Below are 20,645 nucleotides of genomic sequence, written 5' to 3' on the forward strand. Positions count from 1 at the left end.
AAGCATTACCAGGGTGGGGGTGAGGGGACAGGGGGGTTGTTGCTTAGGGGGAAAAACTGCAATGAGCAGCAGACTCGCCCCAGAGAGGGAACGCACCGTGTAAAGGACATGGACACTAAGAGTGTGTTAGAGCCCTCAGATTTGCGCAGGTACTAGACCTTGTTATCCTGACCACTAAAAAGAAATAACCATCACCACCACGGCAATGACGGGACAAATGCATCAAATCGACATGCCGTCCACCTTAAATTTATACAACGTTGTATGTCAAATAGTCCAGTAAGAAACAGTAAAAGTATTAAGAGGAAGAGGCTCAGTAATTCTCATAAAGTCAGTTTTCACAATTTCTTTTCAGAGCCTTTCATCTTCAAATTCACTGGGGAAAACAGAACATAAACAAAGAACGAGTGCCTGAGAAAGCAGGCGTTCCTTTTTCACACCTCTAATTCCACGCATGGTCAGACGCATCCCTGGCATAGGTTCTCCCGGGTGGACACGGGAACTCAGGGAAAGAGGATCCCCACGTCAGAGAATGAAGACGCATCTCCACAATTACACCTGCAACTCCTCTCCTGCAATCCAACAGCGGAGATAACCCAACTTCCGACGGCCCAGCCCCGCACCCTTTCTCTCAGGCAACACCGAAGCCAAGCAACGAGGACTCACCCTGGCAGGAAACCACATGCAGGAAGCGTCTTCGGGGTACGTGAACAAGCCGTACTCCGGCTGGGTCAGTTCTTCAAACAGACAGTGGAAGAACTCTGCCCGGACCCCTCCAAAGTCATAGCCGATTTCTCCACTGAAGGACACCTGAGGAGACAGGGCCGCGCTCTGGATGCTGCGTGTTCGATCCCACCTAATAATCAACTATGGGCCCGAGCACTCAGGAGGTATTAGGGTCATAAGCAAATTACTCCTGTCAGCGTCTTTCATTCTCCCATTCATTCTACGAGGCTGACGAGGCTTCGAGCATTTAACTTTCCTGAGGTTACACAGTCGCCCAGAGGCGCAGCCTCGATTTCATCCTGTATCTTTCAAACCTGAGAACGTGCATGAAATGGACCTCATTTTTATAATCGTAAGTACGTTAAGGAAGATGAAAATAAACATAAAGAAATCATAAACATGAGGTTTTTCAAAAAACTGAAAAGCCAAAGCCCGCACGGAGCATTTATTAGCTTGGCTGCTGACTCCAGGAGAAAGTGGTGTCCCCTCCTGGAGAGACTCGATCACGACCAATCTGCTCTGCCATCACTCGCCCCCTCGCTGCTCTTCCTTCTTGGGAAGCTTCACTTAAGTGTATAAACGTGTTAAGTTTGTACCCTTAAAAGAATAAAAAAAATCTCAACGCCACTGTTTCCAACAGTACTGGCTTCCTCTAGGTTGCCAACTTTCAGAGCTTTATGTACACCAACCTCTTTTTTTTTTTTTTTTTTTTTTTTTTTTTGGGCTGCACCTGCAGCACATGGAAGTTTTGCAAGTTCCCAGGCTAGGGATCCAATCAAAGCTATAGCTGCCAGGCTAAGGCACAGCCACAGCAACGCCGGATCCTTAACCCACTGAGGGGAGCCAGGGATCAAACTGGCTTCCTCACGGATGCTAGCTGGGTTTGTTACCGCCGAGCCACAATGGGAACGCCAATGGACACCAACTTCTAAACCCATTTCTCTATTTCTGTGCTTCTCTCTAAGAGAACTGGGAACGTGCAAACGCCTCAATTCCGAGGACCTAAGTTCTCACGTTTCATCTCCGTGATGCTCCCAGTTCACTTGACACCTGACTGCCTTCTCTCTGCTCGCCGTCTTTCGCCCTTGCTTTGCTCTCTCTGATGACGCACTATTTCGGCTTTTACTTCTGTCTTTTTCCTGCTGCTCCACTAGAAATTCCCTGCGATTCTACGCCGGCCCCTCTGTCCTTTCTGTTCTCTCCCCAAATGCTCGCTTTACTATTTAAACCTCATTCATCACTTGCAGGCACTGAACCCTCATAGCCATTCTGCCTTCTCTCCTGATGGACACACACTCGTTCCAGATGCCCGCTCGGCATTTATCTGGATGTTCCCACAGCACTTCCAAAAGCTCCTCTTCCTGGTTTATGTGGATGAATGCCTCCTCCGCTTTGCAGAGAAGCAAGTTTCAAACCTAAGTGAATTATTAGAAATCTTCATAAAAAGACCAAGTGTCAAACCCTTACCTCGCCCCTTCATATGGGCAAGCTCCTCAGTCTTACAAAGCCTTAGTTTCCCCACAGGATTACCAGAAAGATTGAGTGGGATGACACCGGTAAAATGCCTCACGGTCTGGCAAATGCTTATCAAATGTTACCCAAACGGCAAAAAAGGATGAATGAAATATAAAAGTGGAGCTAAAATACCTGAGTGGACTGCCCGGCTGACACAAAATCATTAAAATCATATACTGAGGTCACCAGGTTTTTAAAAACCTTTGGAGTTCCCAGGTTAAGATCTGGCATTGTCCCTGCTGTAGCTTGGGGCACTGCTGTGACTTGGGTTCATTCAATCTCTGGCCCCAGAATTTCTGCGTGCCGCAGGTACGGCCAAAAAAAATTATCTACGTGCAAAAATTCTGCAGAAATGCCAACTCTAACTGCAGACTGCAGTGCAACATACTTTTAAAATAGTATCTTGAGCTTTAGTGAAGTCAATTGTTATTTTGCTTTTTCAAGTCAAAGCTCTGCTTTATTACTGACGGTTTTTAAAATTTTTTTATAATTGATCTACAATGCTCTGTGAATTTCTGCTGTACAGCAAAGTGACCCAGTTATACCGATATGTACCTTCTTTTCCTCATATATTATCTTCCATCAAGTTCCACCACAAGTGACTGGAGGTAGTTCCCTGTGCTATATGGCAGGACAAGTCTCATCCAAGGACAGGTGACAAACTGATGTCTCCCACCGAAACAAACACACTCTAATAAATATTATCAGGAACATCTTGATTAAGTGGAAGGTCCAGAGCCTGAGGGCCCAAATTCTGGCTCTGATACTCATCAGCTGTCTTGCCCCGGGATAAATGACTGAATGGTTCTGTACCTCAGTTTCCCCGTCTGTTAAAGGAGGAAAAACCAGAACCGCCTACAGTCTGGTTGAAGGGGTTACACAAGCAAGTGTAAAGCTTTTGCAACAGTTCCTGGCACGAGGAAAACATTCATTAGGTCCTCGAGCCATCATTAGTCTTCTGTGTCGAACACCTCTTCGTAAGACAAGCTGCACAGCATTGAAGCCAAAGATCATTACCGAACGTTCAGAGCATGGTGACGTCTGCAACGACAGCCTCAAAAAGCCATGCAGGAGCTCCCGTTGTGGCTCAGTGGTGAACAAATCTGACCAGGACCATGAGGTTGCGGGTTCGGTCCCTGCGCTTGCTCAGTGGGTTAAGGATCTGGCGTGGCCGTGAGCTGGGGTGTAGGTTGTAGACACGGCTTGGATCCCACGGTGCTGTAGCTCTGGCGTAGGCCGGCGGCTACAGCTCCGATTGGACCTCTAGCCTGGGAACCTCCATGTGCCGTGGGAATGGCCCTAGAAAAGGGGAAAAGACCAAAAAAAAAAAAGCTATGTAGTTAATAAAGAGACTCTCCTCTCTTCCACAAAGCCATCTGGGCTGCTGCGTGAGAAAGGAAATGCACCTTCATTTCTCCTCTGTGCCAACCCCATCTCACCGGAACCCTTAAAAGTGATGACCAGCCCGGCTGGATCCAGCCTCAGGACGGACCGGACCCCTTGGGGCGAGCAGCAGGCTCTCCACCCGATCAGGGTCGGGGAGGACAGCCCTGCCACCTGCTGCTCCTCAGCCGGAGCGGACTGACAGTCCTCAGCCGAGGCGAGGGGGGAGTCAGGGGAACACCCCTGCAGACAGCGCCAGCCAGCAAGGAGCTACGTCCCCCTCCGGAAGCCCACTGTTACGTTCTGTTCTGCTTCCCTTCTCTCTGCAGCAAGAGCATTAAGTGAGACTTATACTTCACCAGTAACTCTCTCCTCAGATCTTCATTCTCGTATCGACTTAGATGACTGAACACATCCTCGATCAAGTGACCCCTTCTCACTAGCAGATTCAAGGTGGGCGGGAGCGCTAATTCAGACCCTTCTTGTCCCAGGATGCCGGCCAACGGCATATAGGCTCGTATTTTCTTCTGCTGCGAAGAGAGGGATGTTTCCCGTTAGGTTGCCATTTGCTCGAAGAAGAAATGTACAAAGTGGAATAAACTGGGTCCGTTTATTACAAGCGCATGTCACAGGCACTGATGGAAAAAGCCCTAATACCCCGCAGGAGACAGGCTGCATATTCAGTGTTCAGCCCCAGCGAGCAGCAAAAACACAGGACCTGGGGAATGCAAAGCTTGAATGCAAAGCTTTGTGGGGCCAACTTGGGTGAGCAGGAATGGGCCCAACTGCAGGCTCCGCTGGACCACTTTATCCTGAGAAAACACAATTACAAACATTTCCGTGACCAAGCCAATCATCATCAATAGACCAAGAGACTGATTCGTGAGCCTAGAGCAGTGCGCTGAAACGATCTGTTCTCATCAGCAAGAGAAGATGAGAAGTTAGAAAAGAAGCTGGGGGCAGGAAAAGTGCAGGATGAGAGACCTCCCTAAAGATGCCCTCTTCCAGGAGGAAAATCCAGGCAAGATTTTAGGGGACAGATAATCTAGGAAGTTAACAGGAGAGACACAGGAGTTCCCCATCATGGCTCAGTGGTAATGAACCCGACTAGTATCAATGAAGATGTGGGTTCAATCCCTGGCCTCCCTCAGTGGGTCAAGGATTCAGCACTGTGGTGAGTTGCAGTGTAGATCCAAGACATGGCTTGGATCCCACGTTACTGTGGCTGTGGTGTAGGCTGGCAGCTGCAGCTCCAATTTGATCCCTAGCCTGGGAACTTCCATTGGCCACAGGTGCGACCCTAAAAAAAAAAAATTCAAGAGAGAGGAGTTGAAGTAAAATGAAGGTCTTATATTTTTTCTTCTACTTTCCTTTGTTAAATATTTCATTAATATTTAATTAACTGCATTATGTATAAGTATCTACTTTTATGATATATATTTGAATATTATTCATGTATATACATACAGAGATGCGTATACAAGCATAAAAGTGATAACAAGACCTACCATTTTGGGGCACTCGGTGCGAGACACTATTCTAAATGCTTTACCCATATGAACAAATTTCACCCTTTTAAAAATTCACTGAGGAGCACACACTTTTGTATGTGCAACGGATGGTCAAAAGGGACCTGGTGCAGAGCCCTGGGAACTCCACCCGAGAGTGTGCGATAACCTATGTGGGAAAAGAACCTGAAAAAGAATGCACACGTGTATATGTGTAACTGAATTAAGTTTGCTTTACACCCAAAACTAACACAACACTGTGAGTTAACTATACTTCAATAGACTTTTAAAACATGGGCAAAAAATGCAATGAGGTACACTTCCTGAGGCATTTTCAACTGTCCAATTTTAAGGACTGTGCTGGATATGCTGGCCAACAGAACCAACTCAGCTGGTCCCAGCAGGTGCATCTGAAAAGGAAGTACTTTTTACAAATCTTTAGGACGGCACCGTCACAGACTACCAGCCATTTATCTGGGTGTAAATTTCAAGAATCCTCTGTCACATCCGTTCATTCCTTCTTCTCTGTTTTCTCATTAGATTGGACCTTCTTAAATATGGGGGCTAATATCATTCAAGCCCAAGGGCTCCGCGTACCATTCAGAAGACTACACGCACCAGCCTCCAGGTAAAAGCCCTACCATGAGTCCTAAGCTCTGTCCTTTGCTACTGAGGCCCTAAGATACCCCCAAGGCCAACCCAGCCCAAATTACACACTGTCTCACCTTCTTCATTCGAATATAAGCTCCCTGAATGCTAGAACCACTGGCTTCACTAATGGGTGGCACCCTTATCACCCCCCAAATATCGTACATGGAAGAGCGTAGTTCATTTGCTAAGGAAGACAAAGAAATAGGCAGGCATACCTGTATTTTTAAAAGTGAATCTGCATACAGGAGTTTAATTTTCGACAGAATATTAAAGATAAATGGAAAGTGACTGAATATGACAGGATACTGGATGTCTACTGAAGTGTCCTAAAAACGGAAATGACAACAATTCTGATAAATGAAAGGACAGAGAAATCTCACGTCTTACCTCTTAGCCTTACCAGTACTTAAGGCCAAAGCAATCCAAACTGCTCGTCAGGAGTACTCAGAACTATGTAATTCTAAGTGTTTCATATACATCAATGAAAGGCATAGAAATTTAGTATTTTCAGTGCTCATTTAATTTAGCCAGTCATTATAAACTATGGACATTTTCTCAGAGTCTATTCTGCTGCCACTTGTACTTTTTTTTTTTTGACCACGCCCACGACATACAGACCTTCTCAGGCCCGGGTTCAAATCTGAGCCACAGCGGCAGCCTGTGCCACAGCTGTGGCAATGCCGAGTCTTTAACCCACTATGACAGGACAGGGAATGAACCTGTGCCTCCACAGTGACCTGAGCCGCTGCAGTTAGATCCTTAGCCCGCTGCACCACAGTGGGAACTCCACCACCTGCACTTCTGACATGTAAATTAGTTCATACATGTTTGGAAAACAGGGGAATGATATAATGTAGACAGCTGGTTAGCTCAGATATGATTTTTGCCACGCAAAGACTGACATGCTAGAAAGAGAATTATAAACTTCAGCTAAAAGGAGGAAAAGGAGTTCCCACTGTTGTACACTGGATTAAGAAGCCGACTGCAGTACCTTGGGTTGCTGCAGAGGAATGGGTTCAATCCCTGGCCTGGTACAGTGGGTAAAGGATCTGGTATTGCCACAGCTGTGTGTAGGTTACAGCTGCAGTTCGGATTCGATCCCTGGCCCAGGAACTTCCATATGCCTTGTGGGTGACCATAAGGTAAAAAAAAAAAGAGGAAAAAAAAATATATCAGATTAGCCGCTGGGTTGGCAACATGAGCCCTTTAACTTTATTTTTTTAATTAATTAATTAATTAATTATTTTGCTTTTTAGGGCCACACCTGCAGCATATGGAAGCTCCCCAGCTAGAGGTCAAGTCCCAGCTGCAGCTGTTGGCCTACACCACAGCCACAGCAAGTCAGGATCTGAGCTACATCTGTGACCTACAGCATAGCACACAGCAATGCTGGGTCCTTAACCCACTCATCCAGGCCAGGAATTGAACCCATGTCCTCATGGATACTAGTCAGGTTCATTTCTGCTGAGCCACAATGGGAACTCACTTTTAACTCTGTTATGAGAAAATTTAAAAAAAAAAAAACAGTACTTACACCTAGGCAGCCTTCCCCAAAGTCACAGCCTTACACTGCGGGCTTCTGGCTTATACCAGAAGTAGAAGGTATAAGCCAGCACTGCCTCCTATGCCCACCTTAAGAGCAGAACTCCTCTCCCATCTGGCTTATTCCCAGTACCACTGGTCCTCAAATTAGGGTGTGGACAGATTTCTACCCTGCAGTTTTTGTGCTTTTTTCATCTTTTCGTGGCACTCTCCACAAGCGGCTTGCCTGGCTGATCTGAGCTGCTTCCCCAGGTAGCAACAAACTCTTTTCTGTCGCTGCTCTGGTTACAAAGCTGCAGAGATTTTGAGGCATCTCTGTGGCTTTTAAGCCTTGCTGTTTCCATTGGGCAATTTTGGAGAGTGCAAGAAGTTTTGGAAACTCCTGTGCAAAGTTACAGCACAAATGCCTCTACCCACATCCCAGCGCTCCGTACCTTCTTTAAACACGCCATACTTACTGAGCTCACTTTCCAAAAGGACCTCCTATATGCATCTTCATGAAAGTCAAGGTAGTCTGTGAGTTCGTTTACTGTGAAGATGCTTTCAGGCAGGTGACACTTAGTCTGGTTGACCTTAAATGAAACACAACCTGTGAGAACATTTTATATGTAAACACAATTTTGCTTAATGACCATTAACTAGATTATCAGAATAAATAGCAAGTTAAACACACTCTTAAGGACCAGAGTTAAGTTCTACCCAAATCCTCCACTGCCAAAGCCCCAAACTTCCAGGAACATAAAAATACCTAAGATTTAATAGTAGAAACTGATGGTAGGATGATAAACTTCTAGGTACTTTTAATTCATACATAAGTTTTAAAGAAACTTAAGTCCAAAGAAAAATACAGTGTGACATGAATCCAAATGATTCTGGGGCCCAATACTTCATGTCACTACTTTTTTTGGTCTTCTTTTTTTTTTAGGGCTGCACCTGTGGCATAAGGCAGTTCCCAGGCTAGGGGTCGAATCAGAGCTGTAGCTGCTGGCCTGTGCCACAGCCGCACCAGATCCGAACCATATCTGTGACCTATAACGCAGCTCACGGCAATGCTGTATCTGCAACTCACTGGGTGAGGCCAGGGATCAAACCCGCATCCTCATAGGTACTATGTTGGGTTCTTAACCTGCTAAGCAGCGGGAACTCTGTCATTATTCTTTATTTTATTTTTTGTCTTTTTGCCTTTTCTAGGGCCACTCCCGTGGCATATGGAGGTTCCCAGACTAGGGGTCGAATCGGAGCTACTGCAGCCACCAGCCTACGCCAGAGCCACAGCAACATGGGATCTGAGCCGCGTCTGCGACCTCCACCACAGCTCACAGCAACGCCAGATCCTTAACCCACTGAGCAAGGCCAGGGATCGAACCTGAAACCTCATGGTTCCTAGTCGGATTCGTTCACCACTGCGCCACGACAGGAACTCCGTCGTTAATCTTTAAAGGTTAACGCTGACCTCACTGGCAGAGGTTCCTCCTGGCAAGGCACATGTGGACACCTCCCCCTAAACCGTGGGGGAATCTGCCAGCCTTCCATCCCCTGAGATGCGCAGGGTCATTACGACATGCGCATGAATGAAACACGGCACCACGCCAATCACTGGTCACTGGAGACACTGGTAACACCAGATGCTTCGGACATGCGTCACCATCAGTGTCGGACCTGGTGGGCACAGCCCTGGCCGACATGTCGAGTTCTCAGCACGTCTTCCGAAGGCCCCTCGCGGCCATGACAGCTAAGACCATGCACCTGGAAGATCCTTAGTGGCTCTGGCCCAGACCCGAAATGGTCCAGGCCCCCAGGCCCCACGTGCAATCAATATTCCCTCAAAAAATGTTGGTTGAGGAGCTCCCGTCACTGCGCAGTGGTTAACGAATCCGACTAGGAACCATGAGGTTGTGGGTTCGATCCCTGGCCTCGCTCAGTAGGTTACGGATCCGGCGTTGCTGTGAGCTGTGGTGTAGCTCGCAGATGTGGTTCGGATCTTGCGTTGCTATGGCTCTGGCATAGGCTGGCGGCTACAGCTCCGATTCGACCCCTAGCCTGGGCATCTCCATATGCCAAGGGAGCGGCCCTAGAAAAGGCAAAAAGACACACACACACAAAAATTGGTTGACAGTTTATCCTGTATATATGCTTTAAAAAAAAAATAGTCTGCCCTACTGCTGAAAAGTGACGTTTGTCCTGTAACTACGGTCCTCCGGACCCTGCTGCCCGCAGTCCTGCGCGGGCGCAGCCTCAGCATCCCCACTGGAGAAAGGAGATGCTTCATTCTCATGGTTTCTTGTGACTGTGACGCCCCTTCTGACACTGTGTGGGGGGAGCTTGACAAAAGAGTCAGGATCCCACCAGGGTTTTCTTCTCTTGTCGCTTCGGTATCTTTAGGAATTCTCCTCGTAAGTGACGAAAGTTCATGACAATATCCCTTCCCTGAGCTCTTCGGCAAAGCCCCTCATTTTTCAAACTGTTTTTTTGTTTGTTTGTTTCGTCTTTCTCTTTTGTACAAAATTGGGAAAAACAGCCAAGGACAAACATTAGTGCAGAAAAGACAGAATTTCGGTTAAGTGGTGGTAGGTAACTGTTTTCCTATGGGAACTAATACCAATAAATTTAGAGTAAATTTTCAATTGGATTAAACACCAATCATGAAAGGCAACGCTAACCTCAATACTCCCTTTGAATGTGGGCAAGAGTGGCCTCTGTCCCGGGTCTGGGATTTAAAGGTCCTTGCTCCAGCCTTCCTCCTGCCAGCTCCCTCCCCACAGGGCTCTGCTGGGTCAAGGGGGCCTGTTTACATGCAGCCACCATATCCCCCTGGAGTCTGAGCTCTGGAGTCTGAAGTCCCTGCACACATGGCTCCAGGCCAGCTCTCCCCACTTGCCCTCTGGGGAGCACAGACCCAGGGCTCCAGGGTTGGCCAAGAAGCGACTGTTGCAGGAGGCAGGGGAGTTTCAGTCATGCCTCAGTGGGAACAAATGACCAGCATCCATGAGGACGCCAGTTCAATCCCAGGCCTGGCTCTGAGGGTTAAGGATTGGGTGTTGCCTCGAGCTATGGGGTAGGTCACAGACTCGGCTCTGATCTGGTGTTTCTGTTGCTGCGGCTGTGGTGTAGGCCGGCAGCTGTAGCTCTGATTCCACCCCTAGCCTGGGAAGGTCCATAGGCCACACCTGTGGCCCTAAAAACAAACAAACAAACAAACAAACAATGCAGGAGGCGGTGACAAAACTTAGAAACGGGCTGGGGTGTCCACTCATGGGCATGCGATGGCCCTAGGGTGGGAGAGAAGCAAGGCACAGGGCCTAGGAGGGGGCTCTGTCTGAGCCTCTGCTTTCAGGGCAGAACTCAGTATGGGGTCAACAGTTCTATTCAAACCTAGCCTCTAAATTCAAACCCTATCATTGGGAAGGTTTATTTGTCAAGGCAGGAGGACAGAGTGTATTTTATCTCATTTAACAGGCTGTTTGTCAGCTAGATTTCTAACCTTTTATTTTTTTTTTTTTTTGTCTTTTGTCTTTTTTGTTGTTGTTGTTGCTATTTCTTGGGCCGCTCCCGCGGCATATGGAGGCTCCCAGGCTAGGGGTTGAATCGGAGCTGTAGCCACCAGCCTACGCCAGAGCCACAGCAACGCCAGATCCGAGCCGCGTCTGCAACCTACACCACAGCTCACGGCAACGCCGGATCGTTAACCCACTGAGCAAGGGCAGGGACCGAACCCGCGACCTCATGGTTCCTAGTCGGATTCGTTAACCACTGCGCCACGACGGGAACTCCTAGATTTCTAACCTTTCCAATATCAGACATACGGTAGGTACATGGGCCTCGGTGTGTACCGTCCTTGGATCCTGGCTAGCATCTCCGTTAGAAGACGATTCAGGGCAGTTCTAGGGGCCAAATCTGGCCCCCTGCTTATCTGGAAAGTCTCAGGAATGCCTAAAATATTCACCATCTGGTTCTTTCTAAAAAGAGGCCCTGCCAATCCCTGATTTAGGATAATAATTTAAAGCCTTGAGGAGAAAAAAAAAAAGGTTTAAAACAAAACACATGGAATAAAAATTATAAAGGCATGGAGTGACAAATTTATCTATATTAAAATTAGAATGTGGGTTCATCAAAAACCACTGAGACAAGCTACAAACTGGGACTTGTTGTTTGCAACACATATAATTGACAGAGGACTAGTATCCAAAATAAAAAGAACTCCTATGATCAGTAACAAAAAATTAAACACATTTAAATTAAGCAAAAGAACAGGAATTTTACAGAAGAGGAAAACAAATACTGTAATTATAAACATGAAACTCTGCTCTCATGGGAGTTCCCGTTGTGGCTCAGTGGAAACGAACCCGACTGATATCCATGAGGACACTGGTTCGATCCCTGGACTAGCTGTAGTTCCGACTTGACCCCTAGCCTGGAAACTTCTTTTTTTTTTTTTTTTTTTTTTGTCTTTTTGCCTTTTCTGGGGCTGCTTCCCAGGGCATATGGAGGTTCCCAGTATAGGGGTCGAATCGGAGCTATAGCCACCAGCCTACACCACAGCCACAGCAACGCGGGATCCGAGCCTTGTCTGCAACCTACACCACAGCTCACGGCAACGCCAGATCCTTAACCCACTGAGCAAGGGCAGGGACCGAACCCACAACCTCATGGTTCCTAGTCGGATTCTTAACCACTGCACCACAACGGGAACTCCTTTTTATTTTATTTTACTTTTTTGTGTGTGGAAACTTCTATATTCCACAGGTGCGACTCTAAAAAACAAACAAACAAAAAAGCTCTCATGCATTTACAATTAAAATCATAATCCGGCACCATTTCAATACAGTACTAAAAATGTTTTCCAAATTTTAGAGTATGACATGGAGCAAGAGAATTCTCATCAGCTCCTGGAAAGGATTTACGTCAGTCCCATCACTTTGGAAGAGAGTCTGTCACCACCAGGGAGGACACAGGCATCTCCTCCACCTGTCAATTCCAGAATTAGGTACGGAACCTGAAAACTCACTCCTGACACATGAACACCAAGAGATGTGTACAAAAAAAATGTTTTCCCGTAGAAGAACTGTCTCCCCACCAACAAGAACTGCAAAGCACACATGCTGTATACCCACCAATGCGGGAACAGACAATGATGGTGGATTCGTACTACGGACCATGGCACAGAAGTGAAAAGGAATGAAAGACAGAGAGAAGTATTAATTCGGACAAATCTATAAAACGAAGTTGCATAAGCAGCATGTAATCCATTCATACTAAACTTTGAAACCAGCAACTTCAAACAGCATATTCTCTAGAGATCTATCCACTTATATACTCTTCTTCTACAACAGAGAAAAGTAAGGGAATGATGAACCCACAATGCAAGGTTCTGGCTGCCTCCAGGAGGTGCGGGGTCCCCTCTGTGAGAGACACACAGGCATTTCTAAAGTACTAAAAATATTTTCTTTTGTAACCTGCGCGGTAGTGACACTGATGCCTGTTTTATTACTTTTTTTAAACTATACATAGATACTACACATACTCCTTCATTTGCATGACAAGTCACAAAAAGCAGAAAATTTCACACAGCAACATACACTTCATGTTTCCTAAGAGTCTGCCTAAGATTCAAGCCAGGTGAAACCAAGGGGATTTTTATTGCACAATAAAGCTATGTGCGTTTCTTTTTTTTTTTTTTTTTTTTGTCTTTTGTCTTTTGTTGTTGTTGCCATTTCTTGGGCCGCTCCCGCGGCATATGGAGATTCCCAGGCTAGGGGTTGAATCAGATCTGTAGCTGCCAGCCTACGCCAGAGCCACAGGAACGCGGGATACGAGCCGCATCTGCAACCTACACCACAGCTCATGGCAACGCTGGATCCTTAACCCACTGAGCAAGGGCAGGGACCGAACCCGAAACCTCATGGTTCCTAGTCGGATTCATTAACCACTGCGCCACGACGGGAACTCCGCTATGTGCGTTTCTAAAAGAACCCTTACCCTGTGCAGCTTTTTCAAAAGTTCCAGGAGAGCTTTAATGTGACAGTTACTCTCGGCGCTTTTAGTCCAACAACGCAGCTGAGCGACGATGGCTCTTTTAAACATCTGGACCAGTCTGATGAAAGCAGATTCTCCTAGAGATGCCCAATATTCCTCTGAGGGAAACGAAGGTGAATAACTGTTAGCACGCGATGTTTCTTGGATTCCTTTTTTGTTGTTGTTGTCTTTTTAGGGCCATAAGCGAAGCACATGGAGGTTCCCAGGATATGGGTTAAATGAGAGCTGTAGTGGCTGGCCTACACCACAGCCACAGCCGCCAGATCCGAGCCACATCTGCGACCTACCGCACAGCACACGGCAATGCCAGATCCTTCACCCACTGAGCAAGGCCAGGGACTGAACCCATGTCCCCATGGATACTAGTCGGGTTCGTTAAGGATCTCATCTTGGATTCTTAAAGGTAAAAAGTTGTCAATATTTTCTAAAACTTATAGAATATTTTTATATATATCAGAGTTAAAACACAGTCGTCAGATGCAAAGTATTATATATAAAATGGATAAACAACAACTGCACAGCCCAGGGAACTGGATTCAGTATCCTGTGCTAAACCATAGTGGAGGGGGTTCCCACTGTGGCTCAGCGGGTTACAAAACCCAACTAGCATCCATGAGGACGCAGGTGCAATCCCTGGCCTCACTCAGTGGGTTAAGAATCCAGTGTTGCCGTGAGCTGTGGCTCAGGTTGCAGACATGGCTCTGATCTGGTGTTGCTGTGGCTGTGACGTAGGCCTGAAGTTCCAATCTGACCCTTAGCCCAGGAACTTCTTTACGCCATACGTGCAGCCCTAAAAGGCAAAAAAATAAAATAAAAGGTTGTAGTATACTTTGGGGGGGCCACGTGCAGAAATTTGAATATGGCCTAGATATTAGGTAATATTATGGAACCACAGCTCATCTGACAGGTGCGGTAACAATGCCGTGGGAATTAACGCCGGACTCCACATTCTTAGGAGACACCCGCTCAGTTGTGGGTGAAATGTTATCATGTCTCCAACTCGCTTTCCAATAGCTCAGAAAAAATAAAACGTAACCTCTGCACCCAGAGGGAGGACGCACCCAGGGCCACAGGCTAGCTGCTCCGCCTCTCAGGGAGAGACTGTCAGGGATACGCTTTCAACATCGACGCATAAAGTCCTTCCTAACGGAAAGGAGGGGACGAAGGACCTCGTGACCACCAGGCCGCACATGCGGCACCACCAGAACGCTGCAGAGGAACAGGAGCGATCGGTGTGGGCGGCCTCGGAACTGTTACAGCACGTGTAGAACAGGCTAAGCGATGAGCGAAAACCACGAGCATGCTTGTCATCACTCCCCAAGCTTTGCCGTAACTTTACTGGGCATGTGGCTCCGTGGAGGACCGCCGTACGCCGTCAAGTGTAAATGGTCGGTCTTACCCAGGACCCCGGATGACGGGTCACTCATCTTCCCAACAGCCTCTGCGAATGGAACCACCAGGCTCTCCCAGTTGTTGTCATCATGCATCACGGGACACTCCGGGAGAAGGAAGAAAACCTCGACAGCTTCTCGGTGTGGAGAATGGCACGGAAGTGCTTTGAGCAGATTCTCCCTGAGACATGCGGTTATCTGTGGGCCAAAAGGATCCAGGAAGAGACACTCAAAACACAGCAGGAACCAGGTGCAACTTATTGTAAGAAAAGAGAGTGGGATCTGGAGTTTCATTGCACCATGAAATGGGAACAATCACTGAGTCTTTCTAAAACCCAGGTTTCCACCCCATCTCCCCAGCCTCTGGGCGTAGCTACGTAACGAGTATTTTTCTGTCCAAATTGCTGGGGCCCAGGAAGGAAATCAAGAAGAAATCACACGTGCACGATTATATTGGAGGAACAATGGATTCCGAACTAAAAGGCAGCCCTCCCAAAAAGTTCCACATTCTTTCCCCTGGTTCCACTATCACACCTTGCTTTTTTATAAATTTTTTTTGTCTTTTGTCTTTTTAGGTCCGCACCCGCTGCATATGGAGGTTCCCAGGCTAGGTGTCCCATCAGAGCTGCAGCCACCAGCCTACGCCACAGCCACAACCAACTCGGAATCCCTAACCCACTGTGAGAGGCCAGGGATCGAACCCGCTTCCTCATGGATGCCAGTCAGGTTCCTTAACCGCCGAGCCACGACAGGAACTCCAACACCTCACTTTTTAAAGAAGAATGTGTCAGAATCCTCAAAGGCAAGACAGATTAAAAACTAAAAACAGGAGTTCCCGCCGTGGTGCAGTGGATTAAGAACCCGACTGCAGCGGCTCAGGTTGCTGAGGGCACCTGGGCTCCATGCCCGTAGGGTGCAGAGGTTTGAAGGATTTGGCTTTGCTATAGCTGTGGCTCAGATTCAGGCCCTGGCCTGGGAACGTCCATACGCCACAGGGACGGCCATAAAATAAAAAACAAAACTAAACTAAAAACAAACAAGAACAACTGCAACAATAAAAATCGACATGGTTTCCTGTTATCTTCTCCAAGAATCACCTGTCTCAACACAAACTCTCTCCACCAAACTCGAGGTTCTAGCCCCTCCAATCTCCTTACAGTTTTCCCAATTCAGAACACAAGTGCTGGGAAAAAATTCAAATGGAATTCTAAATTTTTATGTGTTACGTGGGCTTAGGTAACAGTGACAATTTACCTAAGAGCCCACTAAAAAAGGTAAGCTAGTGCTTACGGAGTACGTATCATTTGCCAGATAGTGTGCTACACATGAGGTCACTCATCCTTGCAGTTTCTCTGGAACACAGAAGGTATTATTAGCCCTAATTTATAAATGAGAACTCTGCACACGAGAGAAACTAACCTGCTCCGGGTCACAGAGCGAAGGGGGAATCTGTCCTGTCTGATGCCAAGGCTCAAACTCAACCACTAAATTATGAGATACTTGCTAAATGGTATCTCTAAATGTACACCTTTTTATAATTAGCCATTTTTACATCAAAACACTGTATCTGGTTCCCCTTGTAAGCTTCAGGCCACGGAGTTATTTACACCTGATGACCGCCCTGCAACCCATCTCAGTGCTTTTCCTCTGCTCTTCATTCTCCCAAACGTCCTTGCCCTTCGGAACCACGGCCACACTCTCAGCCAGCCACACTGCTCACACCTTGGGCCTGACCTTCCTGCCTGGAATGAGCCTCCCCTCGGGCGCCTGGCGAGCTGAGCTCCCACTCTGCCTGGGCGCACCGTCTTTCTGACTCTACGGAGAGCGAACCATTCACTGTCCTTGTAATGACTGAGGTCACGCTTGCAAATTATTTAGACGAGAACCACTGTGTTCTACGGCGGACACGAGGGAAGAGAGCAGAGTGACCAGCACACCCAGCCTTCGCACGGACACCTGCAGGTAGGGATCTGCCTCCCTTGCTACACCAGGGGCCTCTGGAGTCAGGAAGCGTGTCTCTCTCATCTCCAGCCGGAGTCTCCCCACGGGGCCCCCCCGCGCAGAGCAGCGGGCCCAAACCCGACAAACCCGTACCACAAAAACCTCAAAATAGAAAGAAGCCTTACAGCTCTTCCGATCCAACTATCCCGCCGGAAACAATGCAAGACCGCGCTACCATCATGTCACCTGCACCGTGTATGACACTGTCTGGCACCTCCAGGTACAGTCAGCCTTCGTGGCGACCCGGCCCACCCTCCTCCCTCCACAGATGCAGAAGCGGCCCCTTCTGTTTTCGGTGATGGTCCCACTAAGTGCTGCGGAGGCCTGGTAACGGGGCATAATTAGGAATCCGTTTGTCTTCTGACGCCTCATTGGGATCTGGTTCTGCCAAAGTTAACGTAATGAAATTTCCCATCTCTCCTTGAGAAAAACGAACGTTGTGTGTCAGAGCAGCTGCAGCTAAGATACAGACTGCTGACCGTGACAGACAGGGCGGAGCCAGACAGCAAGGATGGAACGAGCACGAGACCCAGAGGGAAAGGGAGCCAGAGCCACCGAGGCAGAAAGAAGGTAAAGACAGATGGGGGGGCGAAGAGGAGGCGAGAGAAGACAAAGAACCCCAGCAAGGCCAGGAAGAAAGAGGCGGAGAGAAGGGCACAGCACCACCCCAAGACCAGTCCGCCCAGAAGAACAGGGAAATAAATTAAGAAAAGCTGCATCCAGAAAGGCAATAATAAAGGAATATTAAAATAACAAATAATAAAGGAAGGAAAATAATAAAGGAAGCATGTGTGAAGCGCCTCCACCTGGGAAGTCTTAGAGGTAGTAATTACAGTGCTGAAACAAACAAGAACATTCTAGAACAGGAAGGAAGTGCAATGCAGCAAACACAGGGGAAGAATCCAGGCAGGCCTTGGTCCTGGAGACATGAAAGTCTTTTCATTTCTACTATGTTTACAATGACCGCAAGTAAAACATTGTTCTTATTTTAGGATACCAGTCTCACCAAAAAAATTTTTTTTCCTTTTTTCCTTTTCCCTGGAAGTTCCTGAGCCAGGGATCACCTCCAAGCTGGAGCTGTGACCTATGCCACAACTGCAGCATCGCTGGATCCTTAACCCAGTGCACCAGGCCAGGGATTGAACCGGCGCCACCACAGACAAGCCGCAACAATTAACCCACTGTGCCACAGTGGGAACTCTCTCGACAGGTACTTTAATCATTTCCCTAAAACCCTGAGTTGAAAACACTCCCTCGGAGAGTGTCTGTGAATAGATGTGCGTGTGTGTGTGTGTGTGTGTGTGTGTGTGTGTGTGTGTGTGTGTGTGTCTGTGTGTGTGTACACACACAGATGAACCAAGTAGACTATTTGGAACCTATGCGCCTACTCTACCAACTACTTCAGCCTAGTGGGCAACGGGGTGTGACTCAAGCCGTATATGCCACAGGGCCTCAGGGAATCTTCCCAAACAGGATACTTCTGAATTTCGCGTTCTCGCGAAAATACTTGAGTGTGTAACAAGCCCAGAGTTCTCGCGTTCTCGCGTTCTCGCGTTCTCGCGAAAATACTTGAGTGTGTAACAAGCCCAGAGTACCACCGTGTTGGTGATGCAGTCCTTCCGGGCCAGCTCGCTCAGGGCGGTCCTTGCTGTGTTTAAGTCCAGATGAACAGACGTCCTTCCTCCGGTTATTCTGCGAATGGAAGATGAATGAAAAATGGAAAGTAAGTGAAGCATGACACTTCAAGAGTAACTATTTTACTAGATTATCTTCTCCGGTTTATTCGAAGGCTTGCTTCATTTTATAAAATTTACTTTTTTCTCACCTTTACAATAACTATAAAAATTTGGCTGAACACAAAGACAACTGAAAAGGAAGCTGACAGCACATGATTATTTTTAAAATGCCAAAAAAAAATCAAGGCTGTGTTAGCAATCTATATGCTATTAGACATGAAGCCAGATATTGTCTTATGCTAAATGAGTAATCAATAAATATTTATTTCCCAATTTAAAAAATATTGGCCACAGGAGTTTCCTGGTGGCATAGCATTTAAAGGATCCAGCATTGTCACTGCTGTGGCACGGATAACTGCTGTGGTATGGAGTGGATCCCTTGCCTGGGAACTTCTGCATGCTGCAAGTGTGGCCAAAAAAAGGGGGGCGGGGAGAGAAAAAAGAAAAAGGTTTTCCTTGTTTCCCAGGTACATGAACTATATAAGCAGGGACCAAAAATGGGATTTCAGAGTAGTAACTTTTCGGTAATCCAACAGAAAATTACCAGTGAGGAGTTCCCACCGGGGTGCAATGGGATCAGCTGCATCTCTGGAGCAGCACTGGGACACAGGTTCAATTCCCAACCCAATACAGTGGGTTAAGGACCTGGCATTGCTGCAGATGTGGTATAGGTCTCAACTGTAGCTCAGATTGGTCCCTAGGCTGGGAACTCTAAATGTCATAAGGGGAGGCCAAAAAAAGAAAAAATAAGAAAAAGAAAAGAAAATTACTAGTGAAATGTCTAAATGTCTAAGTATCTTAACCCAAGAATTACATTTATACTGGACTGAATTGAGTGTATGGTCTAAAAATAGATACTTTGTAAAAGAATACATATATTTAGTGTCTGAAAATAGAAAAAATTCTTTTAAATAAATACAATACCAATATTAAAGGAAAGAAGTGCAGAGTCCTTCTTTCATAATACTTAAAAATTCAAAGAGGAGTTCCCATCATGGCTCAGTGGAAACAAATCTGACTAGCATCCATGAAGACGCAAGTTTGATCCCTGGCCTTGCTCAGTGGGTTAAGGATCTGGCATTGCCGTGAGCTGTGGCTGGGATCTGCAGTGGTATAGGCCGGCAGCCGCAGCTCTGATTTGACCCCTAGGCTGGGAACCTCCATATGCCGCCACCGCCGGTGCATCCCTTGAAAAAAAAAAAAATTCATAGACATCTTAGTATCTTGCAATAAGGAAATAATCAAATATATTAAGGTATATCCTTCCTACGGAATACTATACTGCCATTAAAATGCTACAGGAAAATACTGAATAATACAGAAATTGCATAAAATGGAGAATGAATAAATACATTAAGGAAACGTATAAAGCAACAGAATCACTTTTTTGTAAAAAAAATTTACATAGAAGATTTATGCAAATGCTAGCTATTACTCTAAAGTGGTAAATTTTGGCTGGTTTTCACATTTTTATTTCATGTCTGCATTTTTCACATTTTCTACAGTAAGCATATATGTGGTTTTGCTTTAAAAAAAAAAGGTAATGTTTACAAAGAAATAAAGACATAGATAATTATTTTACCCTCAAACCATTTTCTTCACAACCATTCAGTTTTTAAAATTGAGATCTCACCGACGTCTCGCATTACTTTTGGGTATGCATACATATGGTGTATACTGTGAAACGATCACCGCCCTGAGTCCAGTTATCATTCATCAGCACAGTTACAGATTCTTCTTTTTTTTTTGTCTTTGTCTTTTTGGGGCCGCACCCGGGGCATATGGAGGTTCCCAAGCTGGAGGTCTAATCGGAGCTGTAGCTGCCGGTCTACACCACAGCTCACAGCAACGCTGGATCCTTCACCCACAAATTCTTTTTCTTGTGGTGAGAACTGTAAGATCTACTTTCTTAGCAACCTTCAAGTATACAACACTGTACTACTACCCATAGCCACAATGCTCTCTGGACATAGTATTTTAAACAGAATTTTAAATGTATTATATATATTACCTTTCCCTTAAAAAGCTTCCAGTCAGACATGCAGGAGATGAAAATATCTCTCTGATTTCCCTGCATTAGGAATAAGAGGGTGGTTAAAACAAATCAGGGTATGCCCTCCTTAGAGCAGGAGACAGGATAAGTAAAACACCTTATGACT

The 20,645-nt window shown here is 46.5% G+C and overlaps 1 protein-coding gene across 6 annotated transcripts in view; it reads right to left on the bottom strand.

Annotated features, from left to right (window-relative positions):
• The window catches only part of HERC5 (HECT and RLD domain containing E3 ubiquitin protein ligase 5), a 57,280-nt gene that overhangs the window by 20,947 nt on the left and 15,688 nt on the right, over positions 1–20,645 (bottom strand). The window contains exons 10-17 of one of the 6 annotated variants that reach the window (XM_084973465.1): positions 20,498–20,557; positions 18,349–18,442; positions 14,758–14,947; positions 13,302–13,456; positions 7,784–7,897; positions 5,999–6,109; positions 3,984–4,151; positions 667–810 (exon numbers count right to left, since the gene is read on the bottom strand). In XM_084973465.1, the coding sequence (XP_084829591.1) occupies positions 667–810; positions 3,984–4,151; positions 5,999–6,109; positions 7,784–7,897; positions 13,302–13,456; positions 14,758–14,947; positions 18,349–18,442; positions 20,498–20,557 (1,036 nt within the window). Of the gene's footprint in view, positions 1–666; positions 811–3,983; positions 4,155–5,998; positions 6,110–7,783; positions 7,898–13,301; positions 13,457–14,757; positions 14,948–18,345; positions 18,443–20,497; positions 20,558–20,645 lie in introns of all 6 variants that reach the window. The other 5 variants (XM_084973463.1, XM_084973464.1, XM_084973462.1 and 2 more) reach the window with 5 other exon arrangements.

This window comes from Sus scrofa, chromosome 8, assembly GCF_054392235.1.
Source record: "Sus scrofa isolate SSC_HxYL_T2T_F1_AM1 chromosome 8, Sscrofa_HxYL_maternal_Yorkshire_Landrace_v2.0, whole genome shotgun sequence".
Taxonomy (NCBI): Eukaryota; Metazoa; Chordata; class Mammalia; order Artiodactyla; family Suidae; genus Sus; species Sus scrofa.